Source organism: Pavona decussata, unplaced genomic scaffold (assembly GCF_977016875.1).
Source record: "Pavona decussata unplaced genomic scaffold, jaPavDecu1.1 SCAFFOLD_602, whole genome shotgun sequence".
In the NCBI taxonomy this organism is placed as follows: Eukaryota; Metazoa; Cnidaria; class Anthozoa; order Scleractinia; family Agariciidae; genus Pavona; species Pavona decussata.
In genome coordinates this window covers 5,152,359-5,174,387 of record NW_028145860.1, presented here as the reverse complement: position 1 = coordinate 5,174,387, position 22,029 = coordinate 5,152,359, and the positions used below count along the sequence as shown (strand labels likewise).

Sequence of the window (22,029 nt, the reverse complement as noted above, 5' to 3'; positions counted from 1 at the left end):
TCTAAGGGTTCTTGACAATTTTTATTTTTACTGAGGATAAGACATAAGGCCTAAAGAACGGGTTTATATCTCTATTTTTCTTTGGTTGATGTATTTCGACCAGAGGAACTCTATTTAAAAAGTTTTTCTTCCGCCATTATTGATCTTTAAAGGGGGTTCGTTCGAATCCCTCGAACCCCCCCTCCTACGCGCCTGATGATGCAAAATACTAGAGACGCAAACAACTACGCATATGCTAAAAGATTTGCCGGAAAGAAACGCTCTGTCAGGAGGGATGCAGCAACAAACAACACACAGGAAACTGAGGAAATAGCACATCAGCAAAACACTTTCGGAAGGAGGATGTACGGCTCAACAACATGTATAGGGCAAGTTTTTCACGGATCTTTCAATGAACAATGAAAACCCTTTTGAAATAATCGTTGCAGTACAATAATGAAATAACCCTTGTTCCAGTTGATGGCGTTAAAGTATATTTAGTCTGCGGCTACAATGGCTCCAGGACACATTTCCGGTCACGTTTGATTCTTTCCTGTACTAGCCTTTAAATGCGGTGTGGAGGACGACTCCTCGATGCATCGCTTGACCTTTAATTTAAACGATGCCCGACTTTCAGAGATCGTGGAATTGACGACTCTAAAAGTAGATGTGGCAAAAGTTCACTTCGTGGAAGTGCGTCGCCGTAAAGCTCCTCGGCTACCACCACCTGTAAATATTTCGCCAATGACGTATATCTCCAACTGATTTACAAAGCCGATAGCGACTCACTTTCACAGATTCACTCGCTTTATATGACATTTTTTTAGGGGTTTCTGAATGACCTCTTGACATGACCTTTAAAACACGCGCAAATCGCAAGTTTTGACTGGGGCATGTTATCCTATCCCTGGTACACTTAGTATAGGAAAACTGATTCTCAACCGCCCCTCCCTCCAGTCATTTATTTGTAATCTCCCAGATTCTGGGAGACACGTGACCAGCCCCAACCAGGGTCTCTCCTCTCTCGCTCCCTGGGGCGTGAAGAGGAGAGACCCTGGGAACAAGGTTGGTTGCTGACCAATTCAGAGTATGGTCCAAAGTTGCCAATATTAAAACAAAATTAAGGTTACCTAGTCTTTTTTCCCCTCTCCCTCTTTTCTTTCTCCTTTCTTCTTTCCTTTGCATCATTCTCAACCTTCTCTGGCCATCGTTTTCACAAAAACTGCTCCATTTTTGATCAGCCACCTTTTCAGAAATTCTGCTAAACATGTAAACCACGAAATTGTGATTTTATGGTTGACTCCTTAAGCTCCAACCAATAGTGATCAGCATCTAATTTCTCCCTACAATATCACTACATGATCAATGTAAAGGTCGTGAGAGTAAAGGAAAATATCATTTAAGGGTAAAAGGTCTTTGATTTTTAGACAAATTCTCCCAACTAGTATTAAAAGAAATGTATAGATAACAGTGAGGAGAATGTGTATCTTGTAACTGGGGCTAGCTGTGTTAAGCACTGCTGAGTACTGAGAGGTTCTAAAATAATCTGAAATCCTTCTATTTGTAATCCATGTTATGCATGTAAGGTGGAACAACCACCTCGTTAATATGACCTGACCTTGTTGTTATGACCACTCTTTTGTGTCCTGGACGAATTGAAAGTCCAGTCATTTCCTTAGTTTTACAACCTTGTTAATATGACCACACCATTATCAAATTAAGGTGGTTGTATCACAGTGCAACGAACTCAACCGGGGCCACTGAAAAAACTGACAATTTGAAATGTTCTCGTTTCTGATTGGTTTACAAACTACCAAAGCCAGACTCCTTTTGTTGTAAACGTGACCTGTGATTGGCTGATCAATGTTGGGTGGCCCCGGTTGAATTCATTGCACTGTAACAGGGTTCTGCTGTACTTTAGCTATGTACAGTCGAACCTCGATTATCCGGACTATTCGATTATCCAGACTTTTTTTTCTGGTCCCAATTTTTTCATGAATGTTAAGTAGTTGTGATCTTGAAAACTATAACTCGCAAAAAGCCCAATAATCCTTTCAAAAGACTGTTGAAACAGTGTATTATCCTTAGCGCTTTTCAAAATTCGCATGTGCGACGAGACAAAGAAATATCCTGATGCGTTTAGCTGATATCCCATTGGCTCATTTGTTACAGGCTGTGTAGATTTCACAATTAAAATGATGTTTTCTTTGCTGTAGCCTTTTGTTTAATTTCTATCTCATTAATATTCATATTTTCGATTATCCCGACTCTGATTATCCGGACTATTTACCGAGGTCCCGACGAGTCTGAATAATCGAGGTTCGACTGTATTTATTTATCTAATAGTTTATTGGCAATGTTGATCTTTTTTCCAGGAAACAATATTTACAGAAATTGATCTACAAGATTTTAGTGTGGCAGCATCTGGAATAAAAAATGATAACAACTGTTTCACGGTGAGTGTAATTTGACTATTAACAGCACAATTCTGAAAAGTGAATATTTGTCAATTAATGGTTTAGTCCAGCTTTGACACATTATTTAATTTTGTCATTTACAATCAAATAGCAGATCAAAATGTAGTGAATTGTGGTTCAAGTAAGAACATACTGCAAGATACACATATAGTTACACATACACATATAGTTACACATATAGATATACATATAACTTACTTAGAACACTTTAAGCCCTGAAGGTAATGTATGTTGCCATGTTGTACCTCCACTATCATTATTTAATTACCGGTAAAATATATATTTAATTTAGTTTATTTAATCCAGCTCCCTGGCATTTTTAGCTTCTTACTTATGTCAGGAAGTTGGTACCCATTAAAAAAAATGTAAATTAACTTTAACTTTTGTTATGGGTACAATAAAGTGTTGTTGTTGTTGTTGTTGTCTTTCTCTAGATCTGTAGTCGATCTCCCCCTAACTGGGGAGTTTATTCCCAGTTCCTCTGTTAAGGAAATTGATTGCACTTAAGTGGATGATTAAAAATGTAATTTAATCACTCAGAGATTTAGAAAACAAAATTAGCTTTCAGGATTCAAAAATAAATTTAAAGCATTAAAAGCTTTCACTTCCTTTGTAGAATCATTTTGTAAGTACATGTAAGTGAGATTTTAAATTTTAAAAGTTTGTGTCATGTGACTTGAGGTGGCGTGAGTCACATGGCAAAATGCCAAAAAAAGAGTCATTATATGCAGAGCTTTTAGTAAGTTTTCATTTTTTGTTTCATTTTATTCTCAGGTCATTACAGCCTTTCAGAATGTTGATCTGAGTGCTGATTCTCGCAAGGAAATGGAAGAGTGGATAAGTGCCTTAAAGTCTGTTAGCTGTCAGACATCTTCAGTAAGTTATAACTCACTTTATTTTGTATTCCTAAGAGAACTATAAATTCATGTCCCTTCCTTAATGAAATGAAGCCCACGATGGCAAGTATATAGTTTTAGTAAACAATCAGGTTGGCTTCATTTTCCTTTGTTCCAGATTGTGACAGAGAATCTGAAATGAAGGAAAATGAAAATTGAACTGGTTTGAAATATTTTCAATCCAGAAGTAAATCTATGATAAAAGATACAATTGGGTAATTAAACAAAATATTTACTGACAGAATACATTTTAATATGTTCAAGTTCATTTACAAGAGAGGATTGAAGAAAGAGTCTTAACATACCATGATAAAATTCTGAATTTACGCTTGGGCTTCTATTTGTTTAACAGACTCTTTCAGCGGCTTATTTTTAAGGAGTAGTCCATGGGCCATGACCGCAAAATGTCGAATTTTTTAAGAACAAAGGCCTGCAGGACCAGTAGCAATACCAAGGTCAAGAACCAAAAGACATGCAAACTCTGTTATGGCGCGGGCAGCAAGGCTCCTTTGTTTATGATTGTGTATTTTTAACTTTAGATCCAATTATGTAAATCCATTGTATATTCATTTCTTAAGATGGATGAATAAAGCAATAAAGCTTATTAATATTATGACATGATGTAAAGTATATGAAATGATTCATTTTATATACTTTACATCATTTCACTCCTCTCACGGGAAAATGGGAACCCACAATTGACCTTGCTCCCAATGTGTGGCTTCATAGCTCGGTTGGTAGAGCATCGCACCGGTAACGTGGAGGTCACGGGTTTGAATCCCGTTGAAGCCTGAATTTTTTTCAGGTTTCTAATTTCCAATTGCATAAATTGGAAAATTCACTGTAATGATCACTTCTCACTTTCAATATTATGACAGTTGTAAAAGCTTATGTATGCCATAAGATTATACATAGACTGGGGCGTTAAACGTGGCCCAAACTATGCGTAGGAATGGCGAATCTCTCTATTATTATTGCTATTATTATGATTATTATTATTATTATTCCTTTTTAGAAACCTTGTTCCCTCTTTATTTTTATGTAATGTTAATGGACTATTCCACATATCCTAAGTATCCAAAGGGATATCATCTCGCAGATTTTGCAGAAATGGTCACATAGTCTTCTTCCTGGGCTTCTTCCTTGCAGGGCTTATTAGAGTATCTAGAATTTTGTAGCATTTCTTAATAAAGTTTAAATTTTTTTTTTGTTTGTATCCACAGCAATCAGATCTGTTAGACACATTATCTGGAGCTCACAACTGGTATTCATGTTCCCATGCTAAACCAACCTTTTGTAATGTTTGTCGTGACATGCTGTCAGGTGTCACCTCAAAAGGTTTATCATGTGAAGGTTAGTACCATCAGGAAGCTGTCTAAATGAGTCTCTGAGAAAACAGAATTTCTAATGTTAGTGATTTAAATATTAAATGATTATTCAAAATTCTCAAAATCAACAACTTTTCTTTGCCTTTTGCTCTGTGTTTGGTGGGGACGTGTGCTTCATCTGCTCTTTCTTTCTTTCTTTTTTTTTTTTTTGCATTTAAATTCTCCCTCCATTACTGAGTTCTAGCTCCGGCATCTGGGGATGTTATCATCCATAAACAAGTAACTTGTATTCCTTAAATTTAAAACATGCCCCCTTTGAGCCCCTCTGGCATTTTATTTCCTCACAGAGAATGGGAGCACAACATTAATTTTGTCTCTTTGTAGCTTGATTCTCTCCATATTCTCCAGCTCTTATGGAGCAGTTCTTTGTCTTCTCTCTTAAGAACTTTTCTTTTTCTGCATATATAGTAATTTACATTGATCCTGGTAAGTTATTTATTGCCTTTTTTGTGAAGTTTGTAGATTTAAAGTTCATAGAAGATGTGCTGTTCGTGCAAAAAATAACTGCAAGTGGACAACAGTACAGTCACTGAGACGAGAGAATCACAATTTTAATGAGGCTGATCCTGTAAGTTTATACTCTAGCACAGATGGTAGCTTTTCAACTATTTTCTACTTTAGATACTCAGAGTGAAAGCTGAAAGCAGTGAGTGCTCATGTTGTTTGTATAATATTTGAAGCATTATAAGCAAGATTATGGCCATTCATGTATGGAATAAATGAGTGAGTGAGGAAGTAAGTTAATGGAAAATGAATGAACAAATGAATAAACGAACGAAAGAACGAACGAACGAACAAACAAACAAACAAACAAACTAATGAAAGAAAGAAAGAAAGATTGAATGGTTGAGGGAATGAATGAAAGAACAAATAACAGTATCACTGAGTAAATACGTGAGAGAGCAACACTGTACATTTCTTTTTAGCTGTCAATACCACATCAGTGGCTTGAAGGAAATCTTCCTCCCTCAGCTAAGTGTGGTGTGTGCGATGAAATTTGTGGCAGTAAAAGGCGCCTTCAGGGATGTAGATGTCTTTGGTGTAACTCAATGGTATGTGTACTACATGAAAAATTAATCACTTTATTTAAGTGTCAATATATTTAGCGCAGAGCACTAATTGGGGATACTTTCCAGATCAAATTGAAATTTAGAATTATTGGTGTCTGAGGAGATGGGAGAACCAGAGTACTCAGACAAAAACCTCTTGGAGCAAGGACAAAAACCAACAACAAAGTCAACCCACATATAACGCTGAGTCCGGGGATCGAACCCACTAGGCCACATTAGTGTAAGGCCAGTGCTCTCACCACTGTGCCATCCCTGTTTCTTCCTGGTGTGGAATGTATGAGAAACAAACAAATGTTGTCCAGTGACCTTGGGCTATGGTTTGGGTGAATTAACAGTAGTAATAGTTATGTAAACTATGTGGAATAGATATAGGATGAGGGGGTTGTTTGAACATGGGGGTTTGTTGCATTCCCAATACCGCAGACACCAGATGTTGTGTACTGGAGTTTGCAAGGTCAACCACAGTGAAGTATACGGCAACCTGGGCAGCAAGACTAATGTGTTTATTAGTATCAGGCTGAGTCGTCTTTTTCCAACACTTGCCGTGAAAACTATTAAGAGTACTCGATTGTCTAAGTTTAAAGAAACAGAAAAACTACGAATTCAATGCTGTAAAAAACTAAAGGAAAATATACAAGGAATTTTAGAGTAACTTTTGTCTGATCTTGACTCCGGGGTTGAGAACAACTTACTCTGGTATATTGTTTTCTTAGGGCTTAGAAATAGCTCCGTGAACTCCTTACAGTTTGAAAAACTCCTCGCAACTGAGAAACGTGCTTACAGAAAACGATCTTAATGCATGTCTTTGATGTAAAGGAAATAATCATGAAAAAAGCTTTGTGTGGCTGGCCAAAAAATGGATATTTGGTAATCATGCAATCAAAGAAACAAAGCTACAAACAGAAAAGAACAAATAGTCCCTGAGTGTTACTATACAGCTGTAGTTTGTTGTTCTTGTCAAGAATGACAGGCTTTATCAATTGCTGGAAAAAAGGAGTACATGAACAACAACAGAGTTGAAGGTTCTTTTACTAAAAACTACGAAATATATGTTTTCACAGGTTCATCAGTCTTGCCGATCACAGATGTCTAACTGTTCCTATGGTGAAAATGCTCTCTTCACATTACCGCCGGTATCAGTGTTGAACTCGTGCGGCTCTCTTGTGTGGAATGTAAGTGAAATATCATTTATATCATTCTCTGTTACTCCCTGGAGCTCATGAAACTGGAAAAAAACCCATTCATTGAAATTAAATAGAAGAAAGACCCTCACAGGTATTACACAACTTAAGCAGTTGCGAGAATCTGAAAAAAATTCAAGCTCGAACGGGACTCAAACCCATCTACAGACCCCTTCTACTTTGTTATTCCAGAAAATATGAAAATATCCAAACTCTCTCCCCCCCCCCTCCCCCACCCCTTCTGTGGAATAATTGGACTCTCTTCCTATTACCATACCCACAGGCTGTCAAACCTTCTGGATGCCTTCCTTTGCTTGTGTTCGTCAATTCTAAAAGTGGAGATAATCAGGTTGGTCCTTACTATTTTGATTTAATTACCTAACCATGATGTAATCTAGTGAAGAGAGCTCCTTTTGTTTGTTACATGCTTGCATTCAACATAATCTTTTTTTTTTTTTTTAGGGTGTAAAATTTATTAGAAGATTTAAACAATTATTAAATCCACTTCAAGTGTTTGATCTAGCACTAGGAGGCCCATCAAAAGGGTGAGTAACAGAACATTAATTTTTAAGGTGTTCAATTTTGGCCCATCAGTATTTTTCTGGGAGTGGGGTGGGGGTGGTTGGTACATTTTTGTACATGGACATTGTTTTATCATTAAATTATGACTTTATTGCACCTCCCCATCACTTTATGGCATAAGCCCCTACCCCCCCCCCCCCCCCCACTTTACATGGTTCTTTGGTTAAACACCGTTCTTTTCTGTATTGTTAACAGACTCAAGCTTTTCCAAAATTTTGATCATTTTCGAATTCTGGTGTGTGGAGGTGATGGCTCTGTGGGCTGGGTCATGAATGAAGTCGACCAGCGGAACCTCTCAAATCAGGTTTGTATCCACAGATAATTAATTCCAGAGAACAATCACTGTAAAATATATCTTCTATGAACAGACACATCTTCTACAGTAAGTAGACACTTGGTTGTGGTCCCATACACAAACACTGCATTTTTTACCTCCCGTAAGTGGACACCTCCTTAGCAGACAACATCATAATCCCAGTCACACATAAACAATACATTTTGAAAATCCCATAACTGGATACCTCTCCTAAGTCTACATGCACACTCAGTCATGGCTCCAATCACACTTAAGTACTGTATATTAATGTCCTGTAAGTGGACACCTAGACTCCTATGTGGACACCTGAATGAAGTCTGAAGGGTGTTGTTTTTCAGATGCCTTGGCTCTATAATTTTATGTCCCATATTAAATTTTTCTGCCTGTTATTTAGTGTACATGTATGAATGAGAGATTGTAGTGAATGAGCTGTGACTGTGTCTTTTATCTTCAGTGTCAACTTGGTGTCTTACCACTTGGAACTGGAAATGATTTGTCCAGAGTGCTAGGGTGGGGCACTTCTTTTTATGATGATAATGCAGTGACGCAGTTTCTCGAGCATCTAGAAAGAGCAAAGGCTGCAGTGCTTGATAGGTACGTTTTAACACTATCAAAAGTGGGTTAGCAGAACAGGATGGCAGAAGTTGGAGGATGGCAAATCCTCCTTGTGAGACTTGCATAACAGCTAAATGTAGACAAATCAAGATTGTAACTTGCCTACTGCTCATTGTTGTCATGTCATGAAAGATCGTAAGACGACAGTGAAAGTCTAAGCCCCTTTTTATGTGTAAATTGTCCCAGTTAGAAGGGTCACTTGCCTACCCGAGCTACCCTAGGCAAGCGAACATGTCATACATTTCCTTACAAAACTTGGCGAACCGTTTACATGAGAGAAAAAAGTTGGCGCGGCTGGAAGGGTGACCTGCCTAGCTGGGCCAACTTTTCTCCATATAAACGCTTTGGCTCGCCTAGCCAGGTCAACTCCGTCAAGGCGAGGCAATCAGAGCATGTGCGAGCGCTGTTGGGTGTGCCAAAGGGGTCAACTTTTTCTCATATACACGTAAACGCTCGCTGAAGTTGACTTGGCTGGGAGGGTGACCCTCTTTCCCGGGACAACTTTTCTCCATATAAGCGGGCCTTTGGCCACATGGTCACCCAAGGATATTTAGCCTTTATCTTTCCTCAGCTCTTCTGTTTTGAAAGCTCACTTACTAATAACTCATCAAATGTAGGCAAAAAAAAAACATCATTGATCAGCATTCTTCTTTGTAATATTCCAGATGGAGTGTCATGATAGAAGAACGTCCCCTGTCAGCATCCAGAAGTTCTTCAATAGAGACCTTAGACACACCTGTAAGTGTCCACATAACTAGTCTCTCATGTTTTGTGAGTTTTACTTAATTCTTTGAACGTTTTCTTGTTGTTATATATTGCCCTGCTTATTAAATGTGTCATCTGTTTCTCTTCTTCTAAACTCAACAGTACAGGCAAGAAGTTGATAGCATGGACATGTTTGAAAACAATGTGGCAACACATTTAACAAGAATCCTTTATTCCAGTAAACATTCTGAAGTCATCTCCTCTGCAAAGTATGTAATTTAATAGAGAGAAGTCTTTTGGATCACACTTGTGATAAGCTTTAAACTACAAAAATGACCATGTGACCACGATCATCCTACATTTGCTGCTTGCCATTTTCTTTTTCTAAGTGAAGTTCAGCAGTTTTATGTTAGCATCATAGGCCAAAATTATTTTGCACTTTTCTCATTTATTTACTAATTTTATAGGGGAAATGTAAATGTGAATTTGCCATTTCTGTTAACATGAACCTAAATTGCTAATATTTTTAATGATCACGCCCCTTAAGTAGCAGTTGAGTCCCCAGAACATCTGTACCAGTCAAATTGCAGTATTTGTAATGGAATGATGGAGATTTATACTAATAATTTTCTGTTAGTAATCCATGTCTAAATATTTTTGTTCTTACAGAGTCCTATGTGAGACAGTCAAGGATTTTGTGTCCAAAGTTGGAACTGCGTCAGCTAACTCTGATCCATCTCAAGCTGATGAGCCAGATTCATTGACACAAAAGGTTTGTACAAGTGCATTACTCTAAAACATAGGCGTGCAATGTGTGTAGAAATGGTGACATTTCAAATGACATTCAAAAACTCATTAATAATTCATAAGCCCATTGACCTATAAAATGGTTCATAAATTATTCGTCTTCGAATCAGATGGATATTTTTAGTTTTTATTGATAGTCATGTTAGAATTTGACATACATTGTATTTTTAGCTCTCACATTTCTATGTACACTTCCTATTACATTGTATTAGTTTTGTAAGAATTTTTTAGATAGAAGGCCACAAGTTTATTAGTTAATTTTTACTATTTATAATAGTTACCTCAACTATTCGGTTCCACCCTCTCTAAACAAAGTGTATTATTATTATGGTTGATAAAACATCACATGCAGTGGTTTTATATCCAATAAAACCTCCTCCTTATTAGTATGCTGTGTTTAATGTTTTTCTTGTATGCTAATTTCCAATGTTCACAAAAGCATCATTGTTATGAACTCTCTTGACACTAGCTTTTCCAGAAATGCTTTTGGAGCCATTCAAAAAACTTTCAGCACGTCAGCTCCGCCTCATGGTTTTAAATCCCGTTAAAACGCTGCTGCTCGTGTTTTAAACATAACTTAACAGTGTTAAATACAGGGTAATCTTTGAGCTCCATCCCATTGTTTCTTGGCTGTAAACTTACTGATAACATCACTGACATTATCAATGTACTTAAATATTGACAATTGCCTAAAAGTCAATTTCATCTTTTGCCATCATCATCTGACATCATCCTCCTCCTCATCATTATCATCACTGCCACCACCATATCATCTTTGCCTTTATCGCTGCCACTGTCTCTGACACAACAACACCATCATTAATACCTTTATCTAATGTCAGCATCATCATCATCACTGCTGCAACCAACACCACTGCCTCTGTCATCATTACTCTCACCGTCACCATGATCATCATCATCATCATCACCACCACCACCACCACCACAACCATTATCGCAATCTTCATAGTTATCATCATCATCATCATCATCATCAGACTGAGTGTCATTTTACTTTTATCACCACTGTAGTTTTCTGTATTTTTTCTAAAAGGGAAAAGTTGTTTATTTTTTATATTCTTTCAGTGTACAGTACTTAACGAGAAGTTGAATCTTCTGCTGAACACACTAAGTATAGAATCTGAAGCCCTTCCCACCCCCGCAACGGAAACGGTGGCACCAGAGAGCCCTGGGGCATCTGGGAATGGAAATGGAAAGCAGAAAATGTTTGTGCCCAGGGAAGCTTTGATGTCCAGAGCGAACAGCTTGAAGAAGGCACTGAAACAGATTATAGAGCATGCAGAACAGGGTAAGTACAAGACCAGGGTGTGTTTGGTTATTATTATGTGTTTGTTGTCGAGTTTAAGTTCTCAACTAGGTTCTGCTTTTGGTTTTTCATTTTACACTAGTCAAGAGAGAACCTCACTAACATAGTTTTTTTTAGAGAACAATTTCTGCTAATTTTTTTGTTCAATCTTTAACTAATTGAAATTGCCTTTAAAAAGACAACCAAATCACCATGAAAGGCTGTTCTATCTTTTTAGTAAAAGTGAAGCGCACAGTTGTTTTCTACAGTTTTGAGAAAATAAGGGCCAGCATTAATTTCAACTAGTTGAGAAATGTTGTAAATAATAGTGATAAAGTGTCTTGTCCTTTTGCTTTTCTTTTAGCGGTGGATGAACAGAATGCTCAGACAAATGCCTCCACAAGCTCCTTAGCAGAGGCTATAGTAACAGTAGCTGCAACTGCCGCAGGGGGAGTGGTAACTACCTCAACAGCCTGCGGTGATGAGGGACTGGAACCAATACGGGGTAGGTGATGTCATCAGACAAACCTGTAACCCGACGGAAATTTTGTCTCTGTTAAAACTAAGAGTGAAATTTAAGATTAAACATGTGGGTGTTTCAGTTTGAAGCAATGAAAGGCCAGTGTAAAATTTAAGCTTCAGAAGAAACTGTAAGGAGAATCAGAATTTAGTAGCTCATGCAGGGTTTGTGCAGGTCATGGAAAACCTGGAAAGTCATGGAATTTTAGAATTTCATTTTCCAGGCCTGGAAAGTCATGAAATTTAGGTGTGGGTCATGGAAAGTCATGGAAAATGATGTTTATAAAAGAGTGCAAAATAAATTGGGTTTGTTTGCGAAGAAAATAGTAAAAATGTACCCAAAATGAAAGTTGATTTCCAAGAAAATGGTCAAATTTAGGTCATGGAAAACTTGGAGAAGTCATGGAAAACGTCATGGAAAGTCATGGAATTTAAAAAGCTCAAAAAAGTACGAACCCGCCCTGTCATGGCAAACCTTCATCCTCAACCAAGTTGTTCTTGATATTGTTAGTGATCCCCAAAAACCAGCCTATCCAAATTGCAATTCGATGTGGAGAGTGACCCCATACCGTAAAGCTCATTTGATTGTCTTGTCATGGAATTATGCGCTATACAAATTTACAAATTTAATTTTAATTTCATTTGATTTCATTTCAGATAACGAAGGCAACATTCTTGCTCCTGGTGGTGATCCCTATGGGCTGGAGTCTGATCCAGTCCCCTCAGACAATAGATTACTAGATCCAGACCCCTCTCCTACCAACTGGACTTCCTCTGAACAGCGCAGGGTGCAGCAGTCCCGTTGTATTAGTCGGGGCAGCTCCCATCCTTTCCACTTTGATCCAATGGTAGACGAGAAGCTGATAGGGGCTGGAGGAAAACCTACAGTGCAGTTTAATGGGTGTATCATATCCAGAGCATTTCTGAAGGAGAAACCCAGTGAGGGACTGGTTGGTTCTTGGATTGGCCGAGCTCTGTTAGCTAATGCCGACGCACTGTGTGCTGCTGCCACACCCATGATGAACAATGTGTTTGATGTGTGAGTTAATTAAGAAGAGCATCATTTTATTATTATTATTATTATTATTATTATTATTATTATTATTATTATTATTATAATTGTTGTTGTTGTTGTTGTTATGTAGAAAGCTAACAGCTGAAGATATTACAGACATTTTTGACTTGCCAAGTGTCTTACATTTTGTTACTAATCTCCAATACTTAGCAATACAGCTCTAGCTCCCAACAGGGACACCAGGGTTAGTGAAGTGCTAAAAGAATAGTACCAGGCGATCAGGCCCTTTCCATGTTTCCCAGGGGAATGATTCACCAAATGAAACAAAAATTGAGCTTGATTGTTAAGAGCCACAGTTCCCGGATTTGGTGCATATCTGGGTGTTCAACACAATCGTTTTAGCATGGATAGCCTCTTAACCCTCGGTGCAAGCTTCCATTTCAAACATGGGAAACAAACATATAACTCCCAAAGAACTTCTGAGTGAGACGCTGATGTTAACTGTTTCTGTAAAAATGCTTTATTTCTAGGGAGGGATACACGGAAAAATGTGTCATGAACAACTACTTTGGAATCGGACTTGATGCCAAGATTGCGCTGGATTTTCACACAAGAAGAGAAGAGCACCCCGAGAAATTCAGGTGCGTGAAGTTATAAATAGCACAACCTACCATGAGTTTCAGGTCTATTGTAATAGTAAACCATTTTCACTGTCATTGCAACCACTCGCTGTCTTTGCTGAATTAAGATATGGGAGGCGAGATTTTGCAAAGATAGAGGGTCGTAAGACAGAGAAAGGAAAGGTAGAACGCGTCACCGAAGGGGAGGTGGGTGGGTAAAAAACATTCTGAAATCCCAGAACGGCCTACCTTGGGGAGAAGGACCAAAGAGCAGGAATAGTTTGCCTAAATAGGCAGATGAAGTCCCACGAGACACGGGTGGCAGTGACTTTAAAACACCGAGACGTTACAAACATGCCAGCGTAGCGCGCAGGCTAGTTTCGTGGTTATTTAGACAGTGAGAATAGTTGATAAATGCTGACCAACCTTGTTTTTTGTCTTCTTGACTGCAGGCATCGGGCGCTGAATCTGCTTTATTATGGGTTGTTAGGAGGAAGAGAGCTACTTCAACGAACTTATAAAAATCTGGATCAAAGAGTCAGACTTGAGGTATGAAAAAGTTTTTTTTTTGTGAAGAAGGAATTTGGCATTTGTTTAATTTATTGTTTTGCTACTTTGGTTACCTACTCGTGTATTATAATAATGTATTATAATTTGTGAACATGGAGCCTAACGTTTTGGTTTGTATCACTGTATTATCTGTTGTTTGTTTTTTCACAGTGTGACGGGCACAAAATCAATCTTCCAAGCCTCCAAGGAATTGTCGTACTTAACATAACGAGGTGCTAAATATATTAGAAACTAGAAAGTATATCAAGCATGTTTTCACTTCTTTATAGTATGGTAAGATAAACACACCTTGTATCTACTTACTTAGACCATCCCTTCCCCAAACCGCCTTGCACGCCAGACTTACCATAATGAACAGCACCACAAAAGTAGGGCTTACAGTTAGCCTTTATTTTTTAACCACACTGAAGTACTTCATCCCGTCTCGCACTAACAACTTCAGCTACTAAGCACAACATAATTAACATTATCAGAAGAAAGTAACGTTCAGTAGCTTATTCCTTTCATTTGAGTGATAAAACTCAAGGAGTTCTTTAAAGTGCTACTATGACGAAATTCGCGTCTTTCTAATCTGAGCCATTTTAAAACATAAACAAGTAGTCTGTACGTGAAGAAGAATGCTGTTTACTATTTTCATATATCTCTTTTTGTTCCAGAGATGTTCAAGTTTTTAAAATATGCAAATTAGCCAAGTGATGACGTCATAAACTCAACCGAATTTTTATCAAATATTATGAAAAAATATATCTCAGCCAATTTGTATCAGAAATGCTTGATTCTTTGCAATAACATTGTTCCAGATGTGCTTCATAACATGAGCTTATCGGTTTTGTTACCATGGCAACATACTGGGTTCCATTCCTCCCTGATACTTAAGGCTTTGCTGGCCACCTTTGGCGTTCTATTTTGATATTTGCCAATGGTGCCTCATCTGCATGATCCAGCAAGCGTAAAAATATGTTAGGTCGAGTTCGTGGCCTTGTTAAATGTTTTTCAAGCTAAAAATCACTGAAATATTGAAATCAGGTTGGAGGGGACTGGAAAAGAGTGAGTTGCCATGGGAACCGAATTTTTTATAGCCGTAGGTGTATTGCCTTTAGAACTATTATTGTGAGGTTTCAATAGTCTGTGCTGTAAATTGACTGAGATAGCTCTATTTATATACTTGACGTTATATTGAGTTGAGAATATGACGTCGTCAGTCATCCCATTTACATATGTTACACATTTTTCAAACTTAAATTTCTCCGGAACCAATGCAGATATTTAGAAACGGTAAACGGCGTTTTTAATCTTTCCTAGAATTCTATGTGATAAACCTTAAAATTCAAGAGGTAAAAATTTGATCATAGTAGCACTTTAATATTACCTTTTCACGATGTCAACTTGCACACATGGCTTAAACGTCGATCATAGAAGTTTTGTTTGTAAGTGACTTCAACTCTGTTCTTTCTCCGTCTACAGTTACATGGGTGGGGCTAATTTCTGGGGAACAAGGCGGGATGATGTAAGTGGTGAAGCTTTTGCTTTTTCTTTCATTGTAATTGTCCTAGTCTGATCAGTCTGATACACCCATGTTGGGTTGTCACGCAGTGTTTCTTCTCCCTGAAGCATTGCGTGACGACTCAAATAACAGTTGCATAGTAAACTACCATTTCATTAGTCATTAACAACCATTCTTCATGGACAAGACGTTGTTGTTTTTAGCTTTATTTATTACGTTAATCATTAGAGGTATGTACTACATTTGTATCACCTTCATGGCCGGTGAAACGTTGAACGGTAGAATTAAGCAAGTAACTTTTTCCGCTGTTGTTGGCGGTTTTAGGAGATGAACCAGTTGTATTGTTTGAACCTTACGAAGTATAATTTTATGTATTACACGGCAGGTAGCAAACGATAGCTTGCAGTTAGCCGTTTGCCATAGAATCCATTGCTGGATCACTCAAGTTTGTTTGACTGTTGCAGGGTTTTATGGAACCTTCAAATGACGATAACATCTTGGAAGTGGTTGCTGTTCTTGGTGCAAGCCAAATGGTGTGTTGATCTCCTGCATATTAGGAACTTCACTTGAGTTTAGTACATTTATATTCAGACAAACAAAACAGCCAGTCATTCCTTAAACATTTGTGTTGATGTTTTTTAATTCAGGGTATGTCTAAAGTGTTTGGAGGGATGCAACACCACAGGATCGCACAGGTGAGTTTTACTTCCAACAAATTTTATCGGGGAGGGGCCCCGCCCAATTGGGTAACTACTTCTGTGTTTTGCGTGCTTTCTCTTTTCTCGATTTTGTTATCACTGTCATATAACCTTGTAATCTTATTTGTAGTTTAACCCAATAAAAATGTTAAATAGATAAAACTGCCGAAAATTTTAATTGCGCTGCTTGTTTGAAGTCTCTTATTGATTCAGTAAAAACCAGTATTTAACTGGGTTTGCAAGGGCCACTGAGACAAAATAAAAGTATCGGATCCTGTAGGGATTTCACGAACATACTCTGAGGAAGAAAGGCCGTGCCTTTCGAAATATTGGAAAATATACTTCCCTAACCGTGAAATCAGCCTTGCTCTTTTTTTAGATTATTTCTCTTATTGATTAAATTTTTTGTGCAACACCCTTTAACCAAACATGCTGCAGTCAATCAACTAATAACAACGATAACAATTTGTTTTCCCGCTTGACAGCAGTTGCGTCTTTTTTGTTTTGATTTAACTGCAGTGTTTGCGTTTGGCTGAACATGTTGCGTTGACGTTGATACTTCATGTTAACAAATAGTAATCACGTAATCGTGTAAATGAGTTTGTTATCATAACCGCCTCAAATCTCCGGTGATAACGGCTTTTATGTTGAAACATTTGCCCATATATCACCATTAATATCCAGTCAACATAATTACGATCACCGGAATTCTTTTTCAACCGTGGATTAATAGCATGGCTGAAAATGAATGATTGGGAATTTATCTAGAAGTGTGGGACTAGTTTTTATTAATTACCTCATTTATGGAATGCTCTTCATACAAAAACATGTGAATGATCACCTTTTAACTCCTTTGCTTCTTTTCAGTGCCGAGCTGTCAAGATTTCCATATTTGGTGAATCGGTGCCAGTTCAGGTGGACGGGGAGGCCTGGATGCAACCTCCAGGATATATCAAGATTGTTCACAAGAACAGAGCACAGATGCTGGTTAGAGATAGGGTAAGATGGAGGAATAAATAAAGAAAGAAACTATATTCCAAGCAGCAGGCACTGAATAAATGATTGATGTTAGAGGAAAAATTTCTGGTCAAAACGTTAGTTGAATTGAAGCCTCTAACCATGCTTTTTCTCGTACTATCCATAAATGAAAAAGGGCATGAGGGTAGAGAATGCGAGAGGCGAGGGGAGGGGGGGGGGGGCGAATGCGTAAACGAGTGGTGATGATAATGATGACGATGATGATGTTGATGTTGATTAGGATGACGATGTCTGTTTTGCCACTCATTTGCAAGTTGGTCTGATGCCTTCTTAGGTTTACCTGAAAGACTCAAGACTCTCCTTAGAAACTTAGAGGAATGTTTTTTTTTTGTGCAGGAATTTGAGACAACATTGAGAGAATGGACGGAAATCCAGCAGGAAAAGATCAGTTCATGTGTAACTAACGTTCAAGCTGAAGTACTGACTTCACTGGTTCAGAGTTTGAGCATTTTAGTCAACTGGTAAGGACGACTAAGATATCACTTTACTGCCAGCTCAAAATCGTTCATTTGAACGGTCACACTTAAGATTTCATCCACAGATGCACAAGAAAGTACTGCTGAGTAGCTTTCATTTGAATGGTCACACTTCAGGTTTTCATCCACAGAATCGAAAGTTTGAATCACCTTGTACAGCGCAATAAACAGCGCCACAGGAAAGTACTGCCCAGTAGCTTTCATTTGAATGGTAACACCGTGTAGGTTTCATTCACAGACTCATTTGGTAAGTGATGTAATGTAACACAGTTTCATTATTTTCCAGTGTCAAGACCGCATGTGAACCTCGCGGAACAGAGCTTCAAGAGATGTTAACTTTAGCAGACACTGCTGCGACATCAATTGAGAGACTTGTTTTGGATGGAAAAATACCCGAGGTAAGCTGTTTTGAGATCTGTTGAGTTTTACTGAAAGTTGTACTGAAAGTAAGCACTCACTTCTCTAGATTTTTAACACTGATATTACAGCAGTTTGAACTCCCTGTCATTACGCTTTCAATCAAACGCAAACACTCCAAAATTTAAATCAATCAAAACAAAAACACAAAGACGCAATTGCTGTTAAGCGCGGGAAAACACCTTATTATATAACCCTCTAGACCATTCATACATATCCGTTTCTAATCTTATGCTGTTACTTTAGTCCTCCTGTGTTTTTATTCATTTTCGAAATGATTGCAGACGATCGAAAACGTTTCTTTCTATTGATTTCTATCAAGTTGTTACGTCATCGTTTTTGAAAGCCTCGGTTTCATTTCTTTTGTTTTTGCCGATCACACGAAAATGTTAAATCTCTTTTTTCAAAATCTCTTCTTTAGTCGACGTTGTCGAAAATCTCGGTTTCAAAGCGTTTTCAATCGTTTTCTCTCGTATACCTGTGGGTGGGGTTGCATAACCGAAGATGAATTTTTCGTTTTAAACAGATTTGTTTTCACTTTGCCAGAGTTAAAGTTCAGGAAATGTTATGACAGACAATGTTTTGTTTTCATCTCCAGGCTCCCAGTAAAGGAAGAATCACGGATCTTGTTACGACCGGGAGAGCCTTGGTTCAAGAGACGACAGATTTTCTTAAGCTTGCTCTTCCAAAGCTTGAACCAGTAAGTACACGGCAACAACATGCTCAAGCATCCCTCAGCTACAACAATCTGTACTGTATTACGTTCCTTCCACTCTTTCCATGAGGATATAAAAGATTGTTCTCACCAGGCTCTTTTGTGTATCCAACAGGCTCTGCAACTTGAAACGGAGAGAAGCCTGTGGTCAGCCATTACAACGGTAAAACCGCTGATCACCAAGACAGTGGAGGCTTATGGACTAACAAATCTAACTGAAGAGGAGGTGAGTTAGAAAATGACTTGTGTTGTTAATCTGTAATTAATTGAATGGGAACACATTCAATTCAAGACAACTACTACACACTACAGTCGAAGGAAACACGGAAAGGCAATTATCCTTCCGGTTTCCATTCTCTTGAACTTCCCGTAGTTTAAAGCGTTTCGGCGATCGTCTCTCATTTATTCATGATCTGACGTTTGTTAGTAGAAAACTTTGCAAGAGTTGGAAGCAAATAAAACTTTGTGGCAACTTTGTGACTGACGTTAAAAACTTTGCACAAGTACTTTGCGCAAAAACTCAAGATTGTAAAAATGTCTTTTAGTCAGCTGTTTAGCTTTGCGTCTAAAGTGGAAGATTCCACGTTTAACTCAATTTCTTTGAGAAAACTGTCACTAAATATTTGGAGGACATGTGACCTTTTACAGGTTTCATTACTGTTAAACTGTTGGATATAAAGAAACAGGGAAACAGTTTTCTGAAGCTTATATAATGGTTTTCAGTTGGGTGTCAAAGGCAATCACTTTCAACCATTTAGAAGCAAAGGTAACACCAATCGGTACTTCAATCCGTGCCAGAAGTCTTGGGACACGTATTTTACTCGTGCGTCTCGCATCCCCACCCCCCTCCCCCCAACCGATGCAATATTGATCTCAAGGGGTATGGGGTTTGGGAAGGGGCGGGGGGGGGGGGGGAAGGGTGTTCTAGTGTCACGGATGACAAGACCAGCACACTGATTTAACAAAGGCGTGAATACATAACCATATGGTAGCCTGCGTAGCAGTCGTTTCTGTTTCCTTCAAGCCAAGCGGGGCAAGCGCACGAGGGCATTGGGCAAAAAGGAGCAAATAAGTAAGAGCGGGGGGGAGGGGCCTTCCCCGCCCCTCCCCCCCCCGCTCTTACTTTTTTGCTCCTTTTTGCCCAATGCCTTCGCGCGCTTACCCCGCTTGGCTTAAAGGAAACGGAAACGACTTCTACTCAGGCTACCATATGGCTAATATTATAAATGTGTATTTTTTGCGCCCGGATTTGAAGTGTCCCAAGGAATTTTTACCCCGATTGCTTGCTTGCACGCAATTTCTCTCACTTGGCGCCGGTTTGTTTGCCTCGAGTTCTGATTAGTTATGTTAGTTGTGTGTTGGTTTACCGTAAAGGAATCGATTGAATAAAAGCTGAAGGGATGCTGCTCTAAATCTCTTTCTAATCAACATTGAATTGTATTTATAGATTGAAAGACAGTCTTCCACCAAAGGAAAAGGCAAGTTCAAGCTTGGATTCCTGAGATCATCTAAGAAACCGGAAATGACTAAAGTCGGCTCCGCCCCTTCAGGTGTGTGAAACAAGTGACTTGATTTTAAGAAAGTGAAAAGAGAGTCCTGTAGCTGGATTTACAAAAGAAATCTAAGAAAATCTAAACGTAAGAAAACTAACCTCCAAACGTAAGAATTCCTAACTCCCAAACGTAAGAAAACTAACCCCCAAACATAAGAATTCATAAACCCCAAACGTAAGAATTCATAAACCCCAAACGTAAGAAAACTAACCCCCAAACGTAAGAATTCCTAACCCCCAAACGTAAGAAAACTAACCCCCAAACGTAAGAATTCCTAACTCCCAAACGTAAGAAAACTAACCTCTAAACGTAAGAATTCTTAACCCCCAAACGTAAGAATTCCTAACCCCCAAACGTAAGAATTCCTAACCCACAAACGTAAGAAAACTAACCTCCAAACATAAGAATTCCTTACTCCCAAACTTAAAAAGCTAACCCCCAAAGGTAAGAATTATTATCCCCCAAACGTAAGAAAACTAACCTCCAAACGTAAGATTTCCTAACCCCCAAATGTAAGAATTCTTAACCCCCAAACGTAAGAAAACTAACCCCCAAACGTAAGAATTCCTAACCCCCAAACGTAAGAAAACTAACCTCCAAACGTAAGAATTCCTTACTCCCAAACTTAAAAAGCTAACCCCCAAAGGTAAGAATTATTTTCCCCAAACGTAAGAAAACTAACCTCCAAACGTAAGATTTCCTAACCCCCAAATGTAAGAATTCCTAACCCCCAAACGTAAGAATTCCTATCCCATAAACGTAAGAATTCCTAAACCCTAAACGGAAGACATCTAACCCCCAAACGTAAGAATTCCTCAACCCCAAAGGTAAGAAAACTAACCCCCAAACCTAAGAATTCCTAACCCTTAAACGTAAGAAAACTAACGCCCAAACGTACGAATTCCCAACCCCCAAACGTAAGAAAACTAACCCCCAAACGTAAAAACTCCTAACCCCCAAACGTAAGAATTCCTAACCCCCAAACGTAAGAAATCTAACCCCCAAACGTAAGAATTCCTAACCCCCAAACGTAAGAAAACTAACCCCCAAACGTAAGAATTCCTAACCTCGTAAGGTAAGAAAACTAACCCCCAAACGTAAGAATTCCTAACCCCCAAACGTAACAAAACAAACCCCAAACATAAGAATTCCTAACCCTCAAACGTAAGAAAACTAACCCCAAACGTAAGAAATTCCTTACCCCCAAACGTAAGAAATCTAACCCCCAAACGTAAGAATTCCTAACCCCCAAACGTAAGAAAACTAACCCCCAAACGTAAGAATTCCTAACCTCGTAAGGTAAGAAAACTAACCCCCAAACGTAAGAATTCCTAACCCCCAAACGTAAGAAAACTAACCCCAAACATAAGAATTCCTAACCCTCAAACGTAAGAAAACTAACCCCAAACGTAAGAAATTCCTTACCCCCAAACGTAAGAATTTCTAACCCCCAAACGTAAGAATTCCTAACCCCCAAACGTAAGAAATCTAACCCCCAAACGTAAGAATTCCTAACCCCCAAACGTAAGAATTCCTAACCTCGTAAGGTAAGAAAACTAACCCCCAAACGTAAGAATTCCTA

At 38.5% G+C, this 22,029-nt stretch overlaps 1 protein-coding gene across 3 annotated transcripts in view; it reads left to right on the top strand.

Annotated features, from left to right (window-relative positions):
* The window catches only part of LOC146449595 (diacylglycerol kinase delta-like), a 52,921-nt gene that overhangs the window by 12,617 nt on the left and 18,275 nt on the right, over positions 1-22,029 (top strand). For all 3 annotated transcript variants that reach the window (XM_085101190.1, XM_085101189.1, XM_085101188.1), the window contains exons 5-32: positions 2,355-2,435; positions 3,231-3,332; positions 4,576-4,705; positions 5,196-5,308; positions 5,667-5,792; positions 6,872-6,982; positions 7,275-7,340; positions 7,454-7,536; positions 7,769-7,877; positions 8,344-8,483; positions 9,170-9,242; positions 9,372-9,478; positions 9,879-9,981; positions 11,103-11,325; positions 11,687-11,827; positions 12,499-12,880; positions 13,387-13,497; positions 13,929-14,025; positions 14,197-14,258; positions 15,511-15,553; positions 16,015-16,083; positions 16,198-16,245; positions 17,116-17,247; positions 17,623-17,747; positions 18,049-18,160; positions 18,778-18,879; positions 19,010-19,120; positions 20,342-20,444. In XM_085101190.1, the coding sequence (XP_084957316.1) occupies positions 2,355-2,435; positions 3,231-3,332; positions 4,576-4,705; positions 5,196-5,308; positions 5,667-5,792; positions 6,872-6,982; positions 7,275-7,340; positions 7,454-7,536; positions 7,769-7,877; positions 8,344-8,483; positions 9,170-9,242; positions 9,372-9,478; positions 9,879-9,981; positions 11,103-11,325; positions 11,687-11,827; positions 12,499-12,880; positions 13,387-13,497; positions 13,929-14,025; positions 14,197-14,258; positions 15,511-15,553; positions 16,015-16,083; positions 16,198-16,245; positions 17,116-17,247; positions 17,623-17,747; positions 18,049-18,160; positions 18,778-18,879; positions 19,010-19,120; positions 20,342-20,444 (3,205 nt within the window). The remainder of the gene's footprint in view (positions 1-2,354; positions 2,436-3,230; positions 3,333-4,575; positions 4,706-5,195; positions 5,309-5,666; positions 5,793-6,871; positions 6,983-7,274; positions 7,341-7,453; positions 7,537-7,768; positions 7,878-8,343; positions 8,484-9,169; positions 9,243-9,371; positions 9,479-9,878; positions 9,982-11,102; positions 11,326-11,686; positions 11,828-12,498; positions 12,881-13,386; positions 13,498-13,928; positions 14,026-14,196; positions 14,259-15,510; positions 15,554-16,014; positions 16,084-16,197; positions 16,246-17,115; positions 17,248-17,622; positions 17,748-18,048; positions 18,161-18,777; positions 18,880-19,009; positions 19,121-20,341; positions 20,445-22,029) is intronic.